The 18,882-nt window shown below is 32.7% G+C and overlaps 1 protein-coding gene and 1 pseudogene across 1 annotated transcript; both read right to left on the bottom strand.

Moving 5' to 3' along the window:
• Nucleotides 1–2,392: 2,392 nt before the first annotated feature.
• On the bottom strand, nt 2,393–5,148 carry LOC128160888 (tripartite motif-containing protein 45-like; annotated as a pseudogene).
• Nucleotides 5,149–16,085: 10,937 nt separating this feature from the next.
• On the bottom strand, nt 16,086–18,104 carry LOC128160887 (uncharacterized). Its single transcript, XM_052824190.1, has one exon. The coding sequence runs from the start codon at nt 18,102–18,104 to the stop codon at nt 16,086–16,088; it is 2,019 nt and encodes a 672-aa protein (XP_052680150.1).
• Between the last annotated feature and the right edge of the window lie 778 nt (nt 18,105–18,882).

Here is an 18,882-nt window from a genome sequence, read left to right as displayed (position 1 = left end):
GAATTCGAAAAAATTCTTCCGAGGACAACTTCTTGCGCTGCTTTCTGGATATATCATGAATGTGCTGGATGAGGATATCGTGATTTATCCCATTAAGACAACTGCATATGGGAATTTCCTATTTGATGCAATTTCACCAGGTAATGAATCAAGACATACATTTCCTAAGTCTTGTTGATGCAACTTGTTTATAAATAAAATTACATTTTAATCTTTAAGTTAATATTTTAATGTGCAGCTTGATGGAATTCTTGTCAAGTTTAATTTAGGTATCTTAACTTTTGCTTTATACAGTCCGTAAATAATATTAAGTATAAATCCGTTCAAAATACGAATTATTGTATTTACTGTTTTAGTTTAAAATGGTTTAAAGGCCGAGGGTTTTAACCGGTCGGTTTACCTCAGGTAAGTTCAGGTGGGGGTGGGGCTTTTATTGAAAGGGTGTGAAGCCTCGAGGGAAACATGCTCGCTTGTATATACATGTCTACATACATGGGGTGTTGAAATGCTCTCCACAGAAGTTGTCTGATGATCTAAATAAAAATTGTTCTTAAATATGAACCAGGAACAAATTGTCAATTGAAAGGAATTAAAAAGCACAAATAACTGCGTGCGACATTGACAAAATCTTTCGTTAGTTAATCAAGTTTCTGGCGGGATCTACCAGGAATTTATCGCGATGTTTAATGCAAAATGTGATCATCGTACCGTACTCAAATACTAATGCATTTATACAACATACGTTTGTATTACTTCTTCGATCAGCTGCTGAAGTGCACCCGCTGTGCATGTACTCGTTCCCTTTCCGGCTTGTGGTATAATTCCTCAAAGAAATATGATAGCTAACGTTATAAACCATGAACGCAGTATTTAATTTAATTCTATATTCTCAATTATTCACAAACATCTTTATTCATAAAAGAATGTTATCATGGATGATCGGCGTCACGTGAATTCGACAGACTGCAGCTAATCAGCGCGTTTGGTGTGGTACAAAAACCAAGTACGAGTAAATTTTGCATTTTCAGTAGCGGAAAATTTTATCTCTTTCAAACAGTAGTTTATTTTTGTCATAGTGCTAAAAGACATCGCGTTTTATTGTCACGGTATGCGTCAAAAGACAAAAGTTAATTGCACGATCGTCGTGAGCGCAAGACATGGTATACACAGGACAAATAAACGAATGTCAATCATTTTTTAACATCCAATCTGAGGTCTCAATTCAGTTGATTGACAAGGTTACACTGACCAGGTAAATTTGAAGGTGGTGCTGATTTTATCGGTCTTCAAGTACCGACTACATGCGTTGCAAATTGAAATTGAAATTTCAAAGTACTCAACTTTTGATTTCAATGGTGCACAAAAGTCATGCATAAAGTTACAATAAGGACTTTCGTTTTGATAAAAAAAAATCAATATAAACTTATAACGATTCCATTTTCTTTTTCTTTTTTTTAAATAGCTATTTTAAAATCTTGTACAAAACTGGTTTGCTATTATTTAGTTGTAAGAAAGGTTTACTGCGAAAAAATGATAAATGAGACGTAAAAAAAGTTAAATCCAGAATTATAAATATGCTTTGGCAGCAAAATAAAATTCCAAAAATACATCTTACATTGCTAAAAATTTTAATTTTCAAAACAAAGCTTATTTAAAGCCCACTACATACCTTAACTTTTTACATATTCCATATTTTCTATGTAACTTAAAGTTTCCATTCGTCCCAAATTCACATTAATCACTCACAGTAAACATGTTGTGAAACAGTACAGAGAAAACAAAGTTACGGAATTATCAAATTTAGGTATACATGTACCATATATTCCTTATTTTACGCAAATACTTAATCCCGCGATTGAACCGTTTTACATCTGTCAAAAAAGCGAGATTTTTGAGATTCGTGAAATGTGCTTCTTGCAATTCTAAGCGGATATTAATTCTTCGCGTTAAATTAGGAATCTACTATCTATAATATTTAATCATTAAATACAGATATAAACAAAGAAAATAACACACACAATTAATTATTTATTAATTGTAGCTTTCTATGTTATAATGTTAACTAATTAAAGTATAAAATAACACACATTTCAACAATGCAAGTATTTTTTTTTCGCAAAATTATAGGTATAAGACGAGTATAGAAATAAACTTTGTCACACGCGAAAAACTGCCTAAAAAATGCGTGGGATTGAATTTTAGAAGGTTCAAGGAATACGTGGGCAAATTAATTTATACTGAAGCAATATGATAGGTTCAAAATGAAAATTCGAAACATTTTAAAAATATGTAAGATATATTTTTTTTTTTAAATCTTTGATTTTCAAAAGTATTTTTTCAGGAAAACCCGTCTCCCTTATAGGTCAATTCTTTTGTTACTCGCAATAGAACCTTAATGGACTGCTCGCGTGCGCTCGCCAAAATTCCTTTTCTCTGCTACACAAATTTTGACGAGCGAGCGCGAGCACCCGCCCTGCTGAACACGCTTCAGTTTAGGTCGCAAATCGGTTTTGTCAGTATCGACATGACCATGACAGTTTGCTTAAGAAATAAAGGAGTATATAATCACCAAGGAGCAGTAGGTCCATGAATTACATAATTACTAGTAATTGGAGAGTAAGAACTACCATGCAATATTGATGGAGCTTTTATTACAAATGATCGACTCATCTTTTAACATACACGTGCACGGATATAGAGGGAACGATGAATAACTAATATAAGCTATTTTGCTTGCCTCACATATTCACTTAATTAATTTAATTTCGATTTAAAGAAGTACAATTTAACAAGCTACGATTCAAATTTGGAACTGTAGGATAGTTGTTGAATGTTACATGTATAGTTTTTATTGGCAAACTCAAAGAGAAAGGGATTGGCATAAACACCAATTTGGATAGTATGAAACATGTATCAAGTCACAATATTCTGATTTGAAAGTTTATAACTAACAGAGAGTTAAAGGACTTCAAGTAATAATATCGAAATACCAATGAAATCAATCAATAAAGACAACACAATAAAACCAAAATAGGGTTAAAAAAATTTATATCGTTGCTGTAAACGTATTAGGCCATTGACCTCGCGATGAATGTAATGCAGAAACACTACATGTAACTATCGGTCCTTCGAGGCGCATGTACATGTATGAAAATGATGTTAATTCTCTATTTCAAATTCTTGTATTCGTTTAAAACAAAACATAATATTTCCCCCCAAACTAATTGTAATAAATTTGTGACCTTCTGGATGAAATATAATGTTCCTAGTAAAATAACCTTGACCATAACCAACTTCCAGACTTCGCCTTGATGTTCCGTCAAATTTGATTTGCTTTGGCAGACTACGTGATGAACAAACAATGATATTGTAATTAGAATCAAAAGACAGACCACTAGGTGTAATACTGGAACAAGAATATTCCGACAGCTTGTTTGCCTTGGTGTCCATGACTATGACACTACTTTCTGTGGTGAATGCTACCTCTCTACCACAAAATGACGAACAAATAAAAGGTTTGGCTCCTGATTTGACATATGGTAGGTTGAACTTTATTGTGAAATCACTCCATCGAAATGAGACTGATGATTCGTTGGCGGTAAAGAACCCGTCTATGGTATTTGCTACTCCCTGAACTACTCCTTCTACTTGAATCTTCTCAAGTTCAATAAATTCTAATTCTTTTATTTCATACTGGACAATGAAATTTCCAAATGCTACATAAATTCTGTTTATACTATATGCATGACAAATGCAATATGGTTTACTTTCACAATGGTGTGTGTTTATCAATTTTCTAGTACAGGTATTGTACACCTTCAATGCATTTTCATTTTCGTCCGAAATGACAACATTTACATCATTTATATATACTGCAAAATACGCCAAACCTTCTATATTTAACCTGGATGTTTCATGAAAGGTTGAAGACATTAGATCCAGATGTTCTAGCCATGGCTTAGAAGTTGGCAGACCCAAGAAAAGAGATTTCCCCTGAACAGAAATTCTCTTTGGAGCATCGCTTGGCCTCTTTGAAAGAATCACATCTTCAAATTTCATGGAATCTGTTATATTATCAAGTTGATTTGTGTCAAAACCTTAAGATTCAGTCAGGTCCCATATATCCAAAGACTTCAAACTGTTGAAGTGACTAAGAATTTGACCGTTAACTTTCGATTGAATTATAAAAATCTGTTTGTCAGAACCGTTGTCAAGAACCGAGGAAAGCATGGACCTCGCTTCAGTGACCGTGATATCAAATCGCTTTAGTTCATCCAACACTACCTCAATTTGGTCTGTTTGGTGAGCATGTTCTACCTCAAAACGTTTAAGCCATTGTTTATGAGCCTGGTCTAAATACATTTTAGCTTCTTCAATTCTGTTTGCGAATGAAGAGCAAATGTCCTCTTTTGAAGTACAGAGAACAGCAATCTGTCTCTTATTTTCCTCCTGCAGCACGGTTATACAATCATGAAGGCTGGATAATAATTTAAGTTTGTCTTTAATTTGGTCTTTGTCAAGACTCATCACAAATGCATCGATGGAATCAAGATTAGCACATCTTTTACGAAGGTTTGTAAAACACAAAACGCAACATAATTTGTTGTGGTCTTTGCAGAAGAGTTCGACAGTCTTCCCTTTGTGAATCCTACAGGTCTCTTCTATATCAACGGCTTCGCTCCATTTTTCAATTTGGCTCATCTCGACAATTTTGTGACCCTGCGGAACTGGGACCCGTGTATGGAAACGTTTACAGTCATCACAGAGAGGTTCTGCACAGGATTTACACCATGGTGTGGCCAAAACTGCCAACTCTTCCCGTTTGCAGAACATGCAATGTTTCAAGGAATCGATTTCGGGATTAAAAGTCATCGCCAAAGCCCAATTATTTAGCGGTAGCTCTTTCGCCCAATCTTCGCTAGAAATATCCTTTTCTGGTTCCTTAACCTGTTGTCTACACACTGGACAGTTGATGACATTCAAATCATCATCTTTGTCTCGGGTTGTCGAACTTGATATGAACGTCTGAATACATACCTCACAAAAAGTGTGTAAACATGGCAAGTATCGTGGGATGTTTAACCTCTCGAGACATTTCGGACAACTGAATGATTCCCTTTCAGACTGCATACTTGATGACTCAGCCATTCGCGGAAACAGTTGAGAACCTTTTACTTTCGTTTCAGATTCCTAAAACAAATGTACTAATGTTAGATAGCAAAGACAAGATGTGGATAATAATAGCTAGGATTTCAATTCTAACCTTAAACTGTATTCCAAAACAACCACAAGAGTATAGAAAGGTTAAATAGATATATTTAAAAACATATACAATGTATCTATGATTGAATATCTATACTTATAAATAAAGACATTTTGCAAATAAACTACATAATGCATGCACCAGAGTACTTGCTTACACCTTTGGTATTTCAACACATGCGTGATGATGTCCGTAAAGTGTAATTGAATTTTAACTGATAAGTTATTATTGTGAAATTAATCAAAAACCTACTTTTATTTTCGACAAACAAGCCCGAAATAGCAAAAATGAGAGTAAGGTGGTGGACATGCTTTGGCGGATCCAAGTCAGGGATAGTTTGCATCAGTGTATATTTCTCCTTATGTTTGCATTGGAGATCTACGTGTTTCATTTTTCTATGAATACAATTTGCTAATTCATGTGCAATGAGCACAGATACAAACTTCCTCACGTGTTCTGAGTATATTTATTTTTGTATGATTAAATAAAACTTTCAATCTTACATAACCAATTTTATATGTAATTTTGAAAAACAATAATTTATCTAATCTTTAATAAAGAAGATTTTTCTCCACAAAGTTTCTGTTACTAAATAACATGTTTATATGGCTGTTCCATGTGTGTTTCACATCCCTGATTAACAGCGCAAATAATGGCTTTATAGTGGCGATACACAATATTTCATACAAATAGGTATCAGTATGAAAATATAAATGCTTATTTTTGGATTTCGTCTGTCCTCTGACACACCAAGCGATGCAGACAAATTATCATACCGCGCTAACGCGCGGTATTCAATTTGTCCGCACCACTTGAATGGCTTGGTGTGTCATAGGATCGACGACATCCAACATTGGCATTCAATGCTAAAATATACTTGCAAAGCAATGATATTGATTGATTCCGTACATAAAGAGTGATTATATTTACTGTGAGCCTATTTAGAGAATACATAGAAGTTAAGATTTGACAAATGTTAAATAAATAAAATGAGTCGATTCGTTTCTTTAGGGGTCCATTTTAGTTTTTATACACAATTGCTTGAGAACTTTCCAGAACGGGGTAACCAAGAACGCGAATTGTCTAATTAATGAAAAGTGTACGACGAGTTCATCATGCATCCCGGGCAGATACCCTGGATCGGACTTCTATTAATACAAAAAGTTAATACATAAAATGGAACAATAAATGTAATTTTAGTATTAATGGAAAGAACTTTCCAGAACGTGGTGCCCAGAAACGGGCTGACTAATTGACATCATGGCGGAAAGTGTAGGGCGAGTTAACCATCGGCCAGACATTTTGAATCAGACAACTTTGGTTTTAAATTTGCATGCAAATGGATAACAATGCATATTACCTAGCGTGTTTTAATTCCATACTTTTTATATCACAACAGATTGGTTGTAAACCTTAGACATTAATTTGTAAATGAACGGATCTTAGTATATACTTCTGTATATTTAATAAGGATGCCCCCCTTCTAGAATTAAACTTAACTATTTAATACAGTCCTTTATCTGAAACTCTTAATTGGGAGAGTAATACAAATTATATTGAAAATTGACAAAAAGAACCAAATTTATAGAGAGATACACTAAATACCCAATCACTGATTTGAAATAAATACAATAAAAAAGTGTATTTTTTGTCAGCTGCAACTAACAGGATAAAGGCCACGTACATGTATATTATCAATTTCAGTTTAGATTTTTTCATTTCTGCCCGCTCCTCTAAATATCCAACAATGCATTTGTTTTTTATTTTAATTTTAAATGATAAGATAACGAAAAAATCGGATAAAGTACATGTATATACAAAACAGTACAAAACTATGGTTCAACATATTTGAAAAGCATATGATAATAATGTGTGAAGTGTTAATTCCTGCGCTTGCGCCGGGTATCATCTAGTCATTAAGAAATTCTAAGGCCAGTTTTATGGATGACACTAGTACATATTTCACTTAACTTACATCAGAGGCTCCTTTTTTAAACAGTTGATTACAGAAATTCTAACATGAATCTGAAAGTTCTTAAAATTGGATGAAGAAAAGTGACACGTCTAACATTAACATTAATGGCAAATTTAGAGGGGAGTCTACCTTTTGAAATTATAAATTAAAACAATTAAGAACTTCAAGGGAAAAAGTATATAAAATTATGCGGCTGATTTGCTGAAGATGTTGAATTTGAGGTCATGTATCAAAACTGGAACTGGAGTTCAATTGTTCCAATTAATGATCAAATGTGTTGATAATTTCTAGCTGGTAACAGCGCTTTCCTGTTCCAATGTCATTGCCAGTGCAAGTTTTCAAATGTTTAGTTAAATCTTAGTGATTTGTTTCTTTGAGCATGTCATACTTAGCTCTTCTTAATATCAGTCATGTAAATTTATGTCTTATGGTCTTCCTCTGATCTTGCATCTCTCCTGAGTATCCGCTAGCTACATGCATTTGGCTGGCCATTGCTGTGTTTAATCAAATACCGGTATCTCATCATTAATATCACAGCTTTAATTTATCAATGGTCTGTAAGCTGCCATCGATTTCTGTTTTTCAGCCGTGATCTTGACATTAAGCTCAGGTAACTCAGTTTATGATATTTTCAGAAGTTAAACTTATAGGGGCACGGTCACGATTCTGGCCAAAAATTATTTTTCCAATTTTAATGTTTACAATATTTCAGTAAGGCCTTTTTAATAGTCAACGAGAATGTGAGTGTCATTTGTTGAGATATAAGGGAGTTACAGAGCTTACAATTCGTTGCTATGTAAACAAAGCTTTTGTTAACGTTTTGAATGTTGAAGTGAAAATTTCAGTTTAGACCTAAAAAAAAATGTTTAATTATATGTTAGGAACTGTTTATTCTCGCTTAAAATCAATAAGAAAATTGACAAATTAGCTAAAAAAGGATTTTTTACTGGTATATCAAACATATGAAGACAAAAACAGGACACGAGCCTTGTTTAAATGACAAAGAATTGTGACCCCTGTATCCTGCTTAAAACTCGACGACTGACTCTCAAATTTCATTTCATCATTAGAAATGCCTTCTTAAAGCATTGTAAATGATAAAAACAGAAAAATATATTTTGACCAAAATCGTGAAAAGCGAAAAAAGCACTACCATGAAAGGTATTTAACACACAATAGATGGTTTTTCATTATCATCAGTGGATTTTTTTTTCATTCTGAGTAAACGTATACCTTAGATAGGAAATTCCCATAGCCAGTTGTTTGTTTGTATGTAGTATAGTATAGCAGTTAACTAATTTTGTTAACCTACGGCGAACCTATTATGGTATACCAAAGCACTTCCATCTCGATACGATCTGGCCTCCATACCGACTCCACCTCTCCAATGCACTGACACAGTGAAATTAAGATGTAATGAGGTACACTTGCATGCCCCGTACAGGACGTATGGGTTGTCCCGCAGTTTAAAAATAAATATTAAATATAAATAAATAATGAACCACCGGTGTACCACATCTGGTGACAGTGGTATTAATTTTTCATTGGCCGGACGCATAAAAGCAAGGTCATGTCAAAACTCAAAATTTAAATCATAATAAATCATAGTAAAAATGATGATGAGATTATAAATTTAGAGTTTTACTACAAAATAGGTGATTTACTAAATTTGCTAAAACCTGTATACAACCTGGCTATGGGATTTACCTATTTAAGGTATACGTTGACCTACTTTTTGGTATAATGGCCATTGAAAATTTAAGAAAAGTCCATAAATATTTTACAGTTTCATTAAAGTTTTCTTAATTGTGAAAATTATACAAATTGCTTAACTATTTTAATAATGAAATACAGTTAATGTATGGCAGTGACACTAAACAGACACAAAGCATTAAGTTATCATTCACAATTTTTATGAATATTCCAGTACGAATTTCCTCTATCAGTTTTCAAATTCTTACCCTTTTTTGATTCAATCAATTGATACAAAAAACCTATTGTTGATAATACTAAAACATTTATAGCATTAAACTAGGTATATTGACCTAACTCTGCAGGCATACAAGTTATATAAGGTCTTTGTTAAAAACTTTGAGATATGGTGTTTTTTATTGTTTTAGGCATTTTAATATTTTTGTAGCGTGTGCCATTTTAATATATAAAAAAAAATGAGATAAAACCAACAGAAAATATGCAAAATTATGCTGACTAAAAGATAAAATCTTAACTTTGAATATTACAGTACTACGAAAAATATTTCAGTGAAAAACAAAATCTGAAAATATTAGTCCGAATTTCCTCTGTTTTGCTAAAAGTCCAACTTTGTTTGAACTTAATTCCATAATATAGTAAAAATATCGAATGGTTTGTCAATAAAATTCATTTCATGAATACTTTAAGTGTTTAGAACAAATTTTACTCATGACATTGAACTTTGTAACAATCCGAATTTGAGAACTCAAACCCTGAGTAAACAACGTCCGTAATGCAACTTCACTTGCGTGACAGGTAATGAATCAATACATATATTTCTCTAAGTCTCGTTTTATACAACTTTTTAAAAAATAAAGGAAAATTTAAATCTTAATACTGTAAGTGCGGCTTGATGGGGCGTTAATCAACAATTACATATACAGTGGGATTTTTAAAAAAAATTGTGAAACAAAATTTAGATATCTTAACTTTTGATTCAAACAGTCTGTAAATAAGAATCAGTAAAAGCAGTATCCGTCCAAAACATTGATTATCGTATTAACTATTTTAGTTTAAAATGATTCAAATCGCAAATTCACATTAAAATTATTAATACATACATTTTTTTCACAGTCGAAAATCACTTACCGGAAAAAGGCGGGGGGGGGGGGGGGTACTACTGCACCCGTTTATAGCTACGGAATTTCGAGCTAGGATCAAACCTTTAATATGTATTATACAGTTTGAATGAGTATATGCATTAAGTGATTGTTAGATTCTGTGTTTTTAATACATTTCAATTTTTTTCCAATGTTTGCCAAAAAAAAAACCCCAACTTGTACACCTATACCTAACATTAGGGACTGTCATACATGTTCAACTGACTTTTAAACAAAACTAGGTGGTCAATTTTGAAAAAGCTATGTCTTTTTGTTGACAAACATTTATAACTCTTTATAGATGTTTAATAGAAAGAGTGTGTAAACAATATAATTTATAGGAAATTTTCAAAAATATGAAATTTTGTGAATCTTCCGGAAGGTTGTGAAAAGAATAAACGTTATGATTGTATATTTTCTGTAGAATTGATAATACTATTTTTATTGACTATTATTAAATTTTGCTAACTTATAACCTAACACGATGTAATTCGGTGCTTAATTCGATAAAGTTTGAGTTCATGCTTCAATGTGTTTGAGTTTGGCTGTTGAATGTTTGGACCATGAAAGCTGAAGTTCACTGTAGGAAAACAAACATGCCAAGATATAAATATTTGGCCTCCTTAGTAACTTTATAAGTGTTGTTTTAATTGTTCTAAGGAAGAAAAAAAATGGTTTAACACAAATTTCTAAAAAGATGGGTCCATTATGAATTTCAAAGTACACAGCTTTCAATTTCAATGGTACACAAAAGTCATGCATAAGGTTACAATTAAACATAAGGACTTTCGTTTTGACAAAAAAATCAATATAATCTTATGATGATGCAATTTTCTTTAACAAATAGCCTTTTTAGCTTTGTACAAAACTGGTTTGCTATTATTTAGATGTTGTAAAAAAAAAAAGGCGCACTGCGACAAAAATTGTAAATAATATGAAATGTTATACCCAGAATTATAGATATGCTTTGGCAGCAACAACAAAATAAATTCCCAAAAATACCGTTCGTATTGCTTAGAATTTTAATTTGGATTGTAAAAACAGGTCTGTAATTTAATTATCGCTTCTTTAATATTGTAAGGACCAATTCTATCAAACGTAGCCTTTTTAAGTCCAACATATTTGTTTAATTAACTCTATACAAATTCCATGTTTTCTATGTAGCTAAAGGTTTTGATCGATTAGGAACTAAAATTATTCACTCACAGTCAACATGATGTGAAACAGTAACGAGAAAACATGTATCTCGGATAGTTTTAAGATTAATGGTCTTGTTTACAGTAAATTCAAAATCACTGTTTAGAAAATCACACACACAAAAATAGATAACGAAGAATATATTCAAATCGAGCTATCATCTGCCGCTTGCGGAAACAAAATTTTGGACACAAAGTTCTGCGGTAATTTAGGTTTTCTACGCTGTGGGCTTGGGACGGCCGCTACAATACCTTCTTTGTTGGCAGTGTGTTGAGGACTGGTCCTGCCAGCCGGGTCCAAACATTTTAGTTAAAATAACGTGATAAGTGCCATCTGTGTGATAAATGTCATCTGTAATCGATACATTAGAGGTCGTTCGATCTTCTGACCCAGGTATTATTAGACAAGCGATAAAAACATTGAAAAGGTCTCTCAAGACGCTTGGGCACCTGTGTCTAAAGAATATAAACGTATACTAGTATATATCCTTTCAGGTGATGGTCAATTTCCATGTAATCAAACCGAGATATAATTTATATCTATATAATTTTATAATAAATCAAAAAAAATTACACTCAATTAATTAGTTATAGCATACTGTGAACAATGTTAAGTAACCAAAGTATGAAATAACACACAGTTCAAGAATGCCAGCATTCTTTGTAAAATTAAAGGTACAAGACGAGTATAATTGTAAGAACAAACGTTGTTACACTATAGACGCGAAAAACTGCAAAATAATGCATGTGAAGGAATTTTTAAAAGGTTCAAGGAATACGCGAACAAATTAATCAAATATTCGGAGGCAACTTCAGCATTCCCCACACTCGCAACAATAATTTTGGCGAACTCTTGCAAGCACTTGCTCTGCTGAATACGCCTCTGGTATCGGGAATTTTTGCGACACCCGCTCGGCTGAACACGCCTCGAGCTTAGATGAGGTCGCGAATCGGTTTTGTCAGTTGCGGTATGACAATACCTATTTTCATAAGAAAAAAATTATCTCTAAAATGCAGTAGGTGCATGAAAAAATTGATTACTTGTACTTTGAGAACAAGAACTACCATGTTGTATTCAAGTTTTTTTTTTTAAAAGGGCCTAGATACGACACTACTGGCTCTAAAAAGTACTGAAAGTGCCACTTATTTACTGATAGTTTCTTAGATTTAGTGATATTGTACTGTTTGTGCTGAGAGTTGCTGATATTTACTGATAAGTTCACTGTTGTTACTGATAATTGCTGTGGGATCTGATATTTACTGATGCTTTTGCTGTGAGTTCTGGTAGTTACTGATTTTTACTGAGCTTTACTGTTGGTACTGAGAATTGCTGATAATTACTGAGAATATTCGTTAACAGCTAGGGAATTTTAAAGAGATTAATTTTAATTACTGTGTCACAGGGTCGTAAAGAAATAACGATCTGGATTCGTGCTTATATACTAGTATGCTTTTATATGATATAAGAAAAGAAACCTAGAAAACACAGAAAACACGTTCACAACACAACACACAAACACACCCACACGTTGACGAAAATACAATTACATGTACTACATATATTTAACTAAATTACAAATACAATGGTTTTCCCAATTATAATACCGGTGATTTACCGACAGTATCGCTGAATATGATATTACAATAATATATGTTTAACAGTGATCTTACCAGGTATCCAGGACTTAAAATAATAATTGGAATATACTGAATCTTTGAATATCAGGAGTACATTGGTACATGAATCTAGAGCCGTAAAGGGTAGAATCTGTGGGTACTGGATTTGGCGGGACTTGCAGTTATAAAGTGAGCGAAGTTAGTAACGCATGCATATTAATGACTTAAAAGTCGTCTGTCATTGATCAATGAGACATATATACCTGGTCACTAATAAAACCCATGTGACATATCACAACAATCACACGTGCATTCATTCATACATACAGCAATACGTTCTATCAGCAATGCGCGCTTATGAACATTAAATAAATAAATATATATGAACTATGACAAATGTAACATGCAAATTGTTCAGATATTATTTAAAAATATCGGAAAACAAATACCGGGCAATTTTTGAAAAGAAATATGAAAGATCTAACTAAAGTTTTATCAATAGTAATTTCTTTTTTACAACAACAACTATTAGATTTGATTATTCTTCTTATTATCTGCTTATTTATTTTAATGTATATTTTTTCTGTTTGTTCTTGTTCCAAGTTTTATTTAAGCTGATTAACACAATTCAGCACAAATAAAATGCATGTAGAAATTATAGAATCGCTATAAATCCCATCCTGGTGTTACATTGTATATATAAAACAATCTAATATCCTAAAAAAAATCTTTTAATGAAGATTGTACCTATTTTATGTAATTGATAGATACATGTAGTTAATGATTCTCAAATTTGCGCGATCAATTCTTTTATTGAAGCGTGTTAAATAGTTAGAAACTTTTTATCCTGACCATAATCACTAAAATTTGTTTCCAAAATATGGAACGCCATGCCTGCCTTATAGCATAAAACTATAGGTACATTATATCAAATTATCACTACATTGTGTCAAAGTCCATTACATGGTGGGAATATATCTTAACGCGAGGCTAAATCGTTATTACGTGATGTCAAAGTGTTTTCTGTGCGGGGCTCGAGGTCAAATACGTTTATGTTAACGATATAAATTGTTTAAAGAAAATTAAGAATTCATCTATCCCTTTGCATTTTAAATTCCCATTGTTATTTCTCTCAGCACACAAATAAATATGACATTATAATGACAATATATTTTATCATGTAAATCGCATTCATAACTTGCAAAAAACATTTGTTTAGCATTTCAATCGCTTTCTTTTCTCAAATTTAACACTAGCAATCTACATGCCCATAATTTTTTAATGGAGCTGTTTTTTTGTGGTATTTATGATTACTGATCAAAATCATTCTATGATTATGGAAAATGACTTTACAAACAAGCGTTTAACAAATTATATCATCGTTTTAATTTTTAACACACAATTAAAAAGAAAATAACTGATTAGTTATGATGTACTTATTTGAGTTGAACAAATTTTATTGTTTAGAAAGATGTCAAAAGAATTGAACAGATGTTCTAAAACTAAGGTAGTCCTCTTCTGGTTACATGCATTATATTCTACAATGCAATACAATTAACAATGATAAGAATTATGGTAGATTTAGCAAAACAGAAATGAAATACTTGTTTTAAATGATGTAAAACTGTTTATAAGTAGCTGTTGAATGAGAAAATTATGCAAACACATTTAAATAATCTAGTTAAATCTGGATGTGTGAACTGCTTGAAGATTTTCACATTGTCATCATCAGACACAGATTAATCAACCCAGAGTATTAAATGTACATCAATTTGTTTCAAAGAGTTCAACGATAAAAGATTGTAAATTAGGGATTATCTTACTAATGAATATTTTTCACAAACAACAATTGCATTTTCTAAGATTCAATATGAACAGATTGGCTTTGCTAATATACTGCATCGATGAAGAGAATTAAGAATATAACTAGAGCCGAACTCGTTGCAAGCAACGAGGAGGTCTTCCGTGACAGCTTCAAGTCAAGAAAGGATTGTCAATCAGTTTAATAAAACCACCCCTTCTTCTTACACTTTCAGGGTCTGTCAATTATTGATAGGAGGTCATTTTCACACTACATGAGCCTTAACTTCTAGCCAATCAGGGCTTTAGAAAATAAAAATCAGGGGAAAACACTCAAAGTGTCAATTTTAAAGATTTCTAACTTTTGATCATTTGTTACGGACCAATTCGGGGCCTTTTTCCGGAAACGAATGTCCCTATAATATTCAACAAAGGGGAATAACTCAAACCCTGAAGTTACGCTTTCTTCTCTTTTTGTGACTTAAAAATTAATCTAATTTACAATACACCCTGAAAATTTGAATAAAATCGGACGACAAACAAAAAAGTTATCAAGGTTTAAAAAACGTCTAGAAGAAGAATAACAATAATGAAAAATTACCATCAGAATCAGTACAAGGTCTTCCGTTGGAATTATGCCTTAGTTTTGTATGATGTTCAAAAATTTTCTACCAAAGGAGAAATACTTTGGAGGCTTTGTAATAATTTTTAGTTTTTTTTCTCATTGTACCACTTGAATTATATAATCGAAATCTATGTTTTATAAATTGCTAAGTTTTACTTATATTTTTGTTTTGTAACTTTTTTAATTTGAAATATTTTCTAAATACATATAGAACAAAAGTTGTGCAAAAATTAAAGGGCTTTAATTTGTGACCAGAAAAAAGGGCCTAGCTCCTTAAATAAGGGATCTACGCGCCAGGAAAGTATTTGCTGTATAACTAAAAAACGATACATGCTACGATAATGTTGTCGCTGGAAAAGTTGTTTTTAATTATCTTATCAATCTAATTGTTACATAGTATTGTTTAGATATTGCGTAATATGAGAGTTGAAAGCTTCACGTGAAGATATGCATATCCGCTTTCATTTTGCTTATAGGGAATATCTCCTTGTGCGTAATAGTGTTTTAAAGTCGCAGCTAATACTTTTCTTGTCTAAATATATCCCCAACCTATCACAGACATACCTTTATCTGTTTTACGAGAATTCTAACTCTTCAATGCAGTCTGGGGGTTACATTAATACATAAAAAATAGGCATGAACTAATTGTCAAGAGTTCAAATGTAGAAAATGTAGAAGTGATGGTTTTGACCATTCCTCAAGTAGACAAAGATCATAATTAAGATAAGTACTTATTTCTGATAATCTAGAACAGGAATCATTTTGTCAAAACTTCAAAAACACACATCGTTGCCGGGAACCAAGTTTTTAAAGCATCAAAATAAGTACCGTTATCAAAATTCATGAACATGTGTCCTTCTGGATGAAAGACAATATTTTCCGGTCTTGAAAAAATATTATCATTCTTCTTGATGCATCGGCTTGATGTTCCATTATATCTTATTTGTTTTATCTCTCTATTGTTTAAACAAACGATGATATTATCTCCAGAATCGAAAGATAGACCGATTGGGTTACTCGGGGAACAAAAATATTCCGACAGCTTATTTCCCTTAGTGTCCATTACTATGAAACTATTTTCTGTGGTATATGCTACCTTTTTACCACAAAATGAAGAACAAATAAAAGGTCTTTCTCTTGATTTGACATATGGTATATCAGACCTTATTGAAAAATCGCTCCAACGAAATGAAGCTGAAGATTCGTTGGCCGTAAAGAACCCGTCCGTGATTTTTGCAATTCCTATCACAGTGTTTTCAACTGTAATTCGTTCAGTTTCAACAAATTGTGTACCCAGGTTTTTTATTTCGTACTGAACAACAAAGCCTCCAAATGCGACGTATATTCTGTTCATACTATATGCATAACACATGTCATATGGTATACTGTCGCAGTTGAGTGTGCATACTAATTTTGAAGTTTTACTAGAAGTATCATATACATCCAAACTTTGTTTAGTTTCGTTGGAAAAGACAACTCGGTTGTTATCAATAAATAATCCAAAATACGCAAAAATTTCATTTTGACAAGCAGACACTATCTTCAAGGTCGCTGACATTAATACCACGTTCGCCAGACACGGCTTTGGACTTGGTAAACCTTCTCCCATCAAAGATTTACCACAAACAGAAATCCTGTTCAAAACATCTCTTGACCCTTTTGATTGAGTAATATTTTCAAATTTCATAGTCTCGGTTAAACTTTTTAGCTGGTTTGGTTCAAAACTGTACGAATCGGTCAATTCCCATATTTTCAAAGTTTTCAAACGGTCAAAGTGGTCAAGAATTTGGGTATGTAATTGAGATTGTACAACGAAAATTTGTCGGTCAGACCCGTTTTCCAGGACCGAGGAAAGCATTGATTTGGCTTCAGTCACAGTCGTATTAAACCGTTTCAGTTCATCAGACACAACCTCAATGTTGTCGGTGTTGTGAGTATGTTCAACATCAAAACGTTTTAGCCACTGTTCATGAGCTTGGTCTAGAAACATCTTGACTTCTTCGATGTTCTTGGCAAATAAAGAGCAAATGTCTTCCTTTTGAGTACACAATGTATTATACTGTCTCTTATTTTCATCACGTAGCTTAGAAATGCAATCAACAAGGTTTGATAATGAAATAAGTTTGTCTTTCATCTCGTCTTTACTAATGTTTTTTACAATTTCATCGACCGTATCAAAATTTGCACACCGTTTATGTTGCAGTGCAAAACACGCACTACAGCACAATTTGTTGTGATCTTGGCAAAAAAAATCAAGAGTTTTTTCTTTATGAATGCTACAGTTTTCATCCATATCAATGTCTTCTTTCAAATTCTCTTCATCATTTAAGTCAACGATCTTATGATTTTGAAGAATTGGAACCCGCTTATGAAAACGTTTACAATCGTTGCAGAGAGGTTCTGCACACGATTTACACCAATGTTTGGCCAAGACTGTTAACTCTTCCCGTTTGCAAAACATGCAATGTTTCATAGAATCCTTTTCGGAATTATACGACATCGACCATGCCCATTTATTCAACGGAAAGCATTTCGCCCAAGCGTCACTGGAAATACCCTTCTGTGGTTCCTGGACCCTTTGTCTACACACTGGGCATTCAAAGACATTGACATCATCTTTTTCGTCAGGGGTTGTCGAACTTGATATGTACGTCTGAATGCATACCTCACAAAATGTGTGTAAACATGGCAAGTATCGAGGGATGTTTAACCTCTCGAGACATATCGGACAGCGAAAAGATTCCTTTTCAGACTTCACACTTATTGACTCGGCCATTAGCTAATCCAGACCGGAGAGTGTTACTTTCGTTATAGATTCCTAGACTAATTCAAATGTACCGATGCTTATATCTGTCATTAATAGTTTTGCAACGTTTTATATAGCAATGGATGGACATATATATTAATTGCTAGCATTGGAATTCTAACCTTAAACTTACTATATAGTACCTCAAAAATGGACTATAATATAGCATTGTGAAGGTAAGGTTTGCGGCTTGCATTTTTTAATTAAAAGTTGTACCAAAGTTACATACTATTTTGTTCTCTACACTAAAGCCTTTTTTTCATGAAATTCAAAAGATTTTGCCCATCCCGTTTTATAACCACATAAAGTCAAAGTTCATGATTTCCAATTTTCACGTTAATGAAATGTAAACAATTTTGTGAAAATATATACATTTTAAATGTGACTATAATGGGGATTATTCGTACTTTAAATGTTCGAAAACAATGTCACTATTTATATCATAATTCATATTCATTAATTTCTAATTATATATATAATGAACTATCTAAAAATAGAATAAAATAGAACAAAAGTCTTAATTTTGGACTGCTATTAGGTAAACGATTTTGAATCTTTCCAAGTCCACCGATTTCAGGAAAAACGTATCCTAGGATATGTGTAAGCTGATGTTTCTAAAACACTATTCAAAACCATATGACGCGAATTCGTTTTTGGTTTTGTAGAAATTGATAAAATGCTTGTGTCCTGTTATTCATTTATTGAAACTACAAAACCCCGCGAAATAAAACAAAACTGAAATCAATTA

The sequence above is a fragment of the Crassostrea angulata genome, chromosome 8 (genome assembly GCF_025612915.1).
Source record: "Crassostrea angulata isolate pt1a10 chromosome 8, ASM2561291v2, whole genome shotgun sequence".
Taxonomy (NCBI): Eukaryota; Metazoa; Mollusca; class Bivalvia; order Ostreida; family Ostreidae; genus Magallana; species Magallana angulata.
The sequence above is the reverse complement of the archived record's forward strand: the minus strand, read 5'-3'. Positions and strand labels throughout refer to the sequence as shown.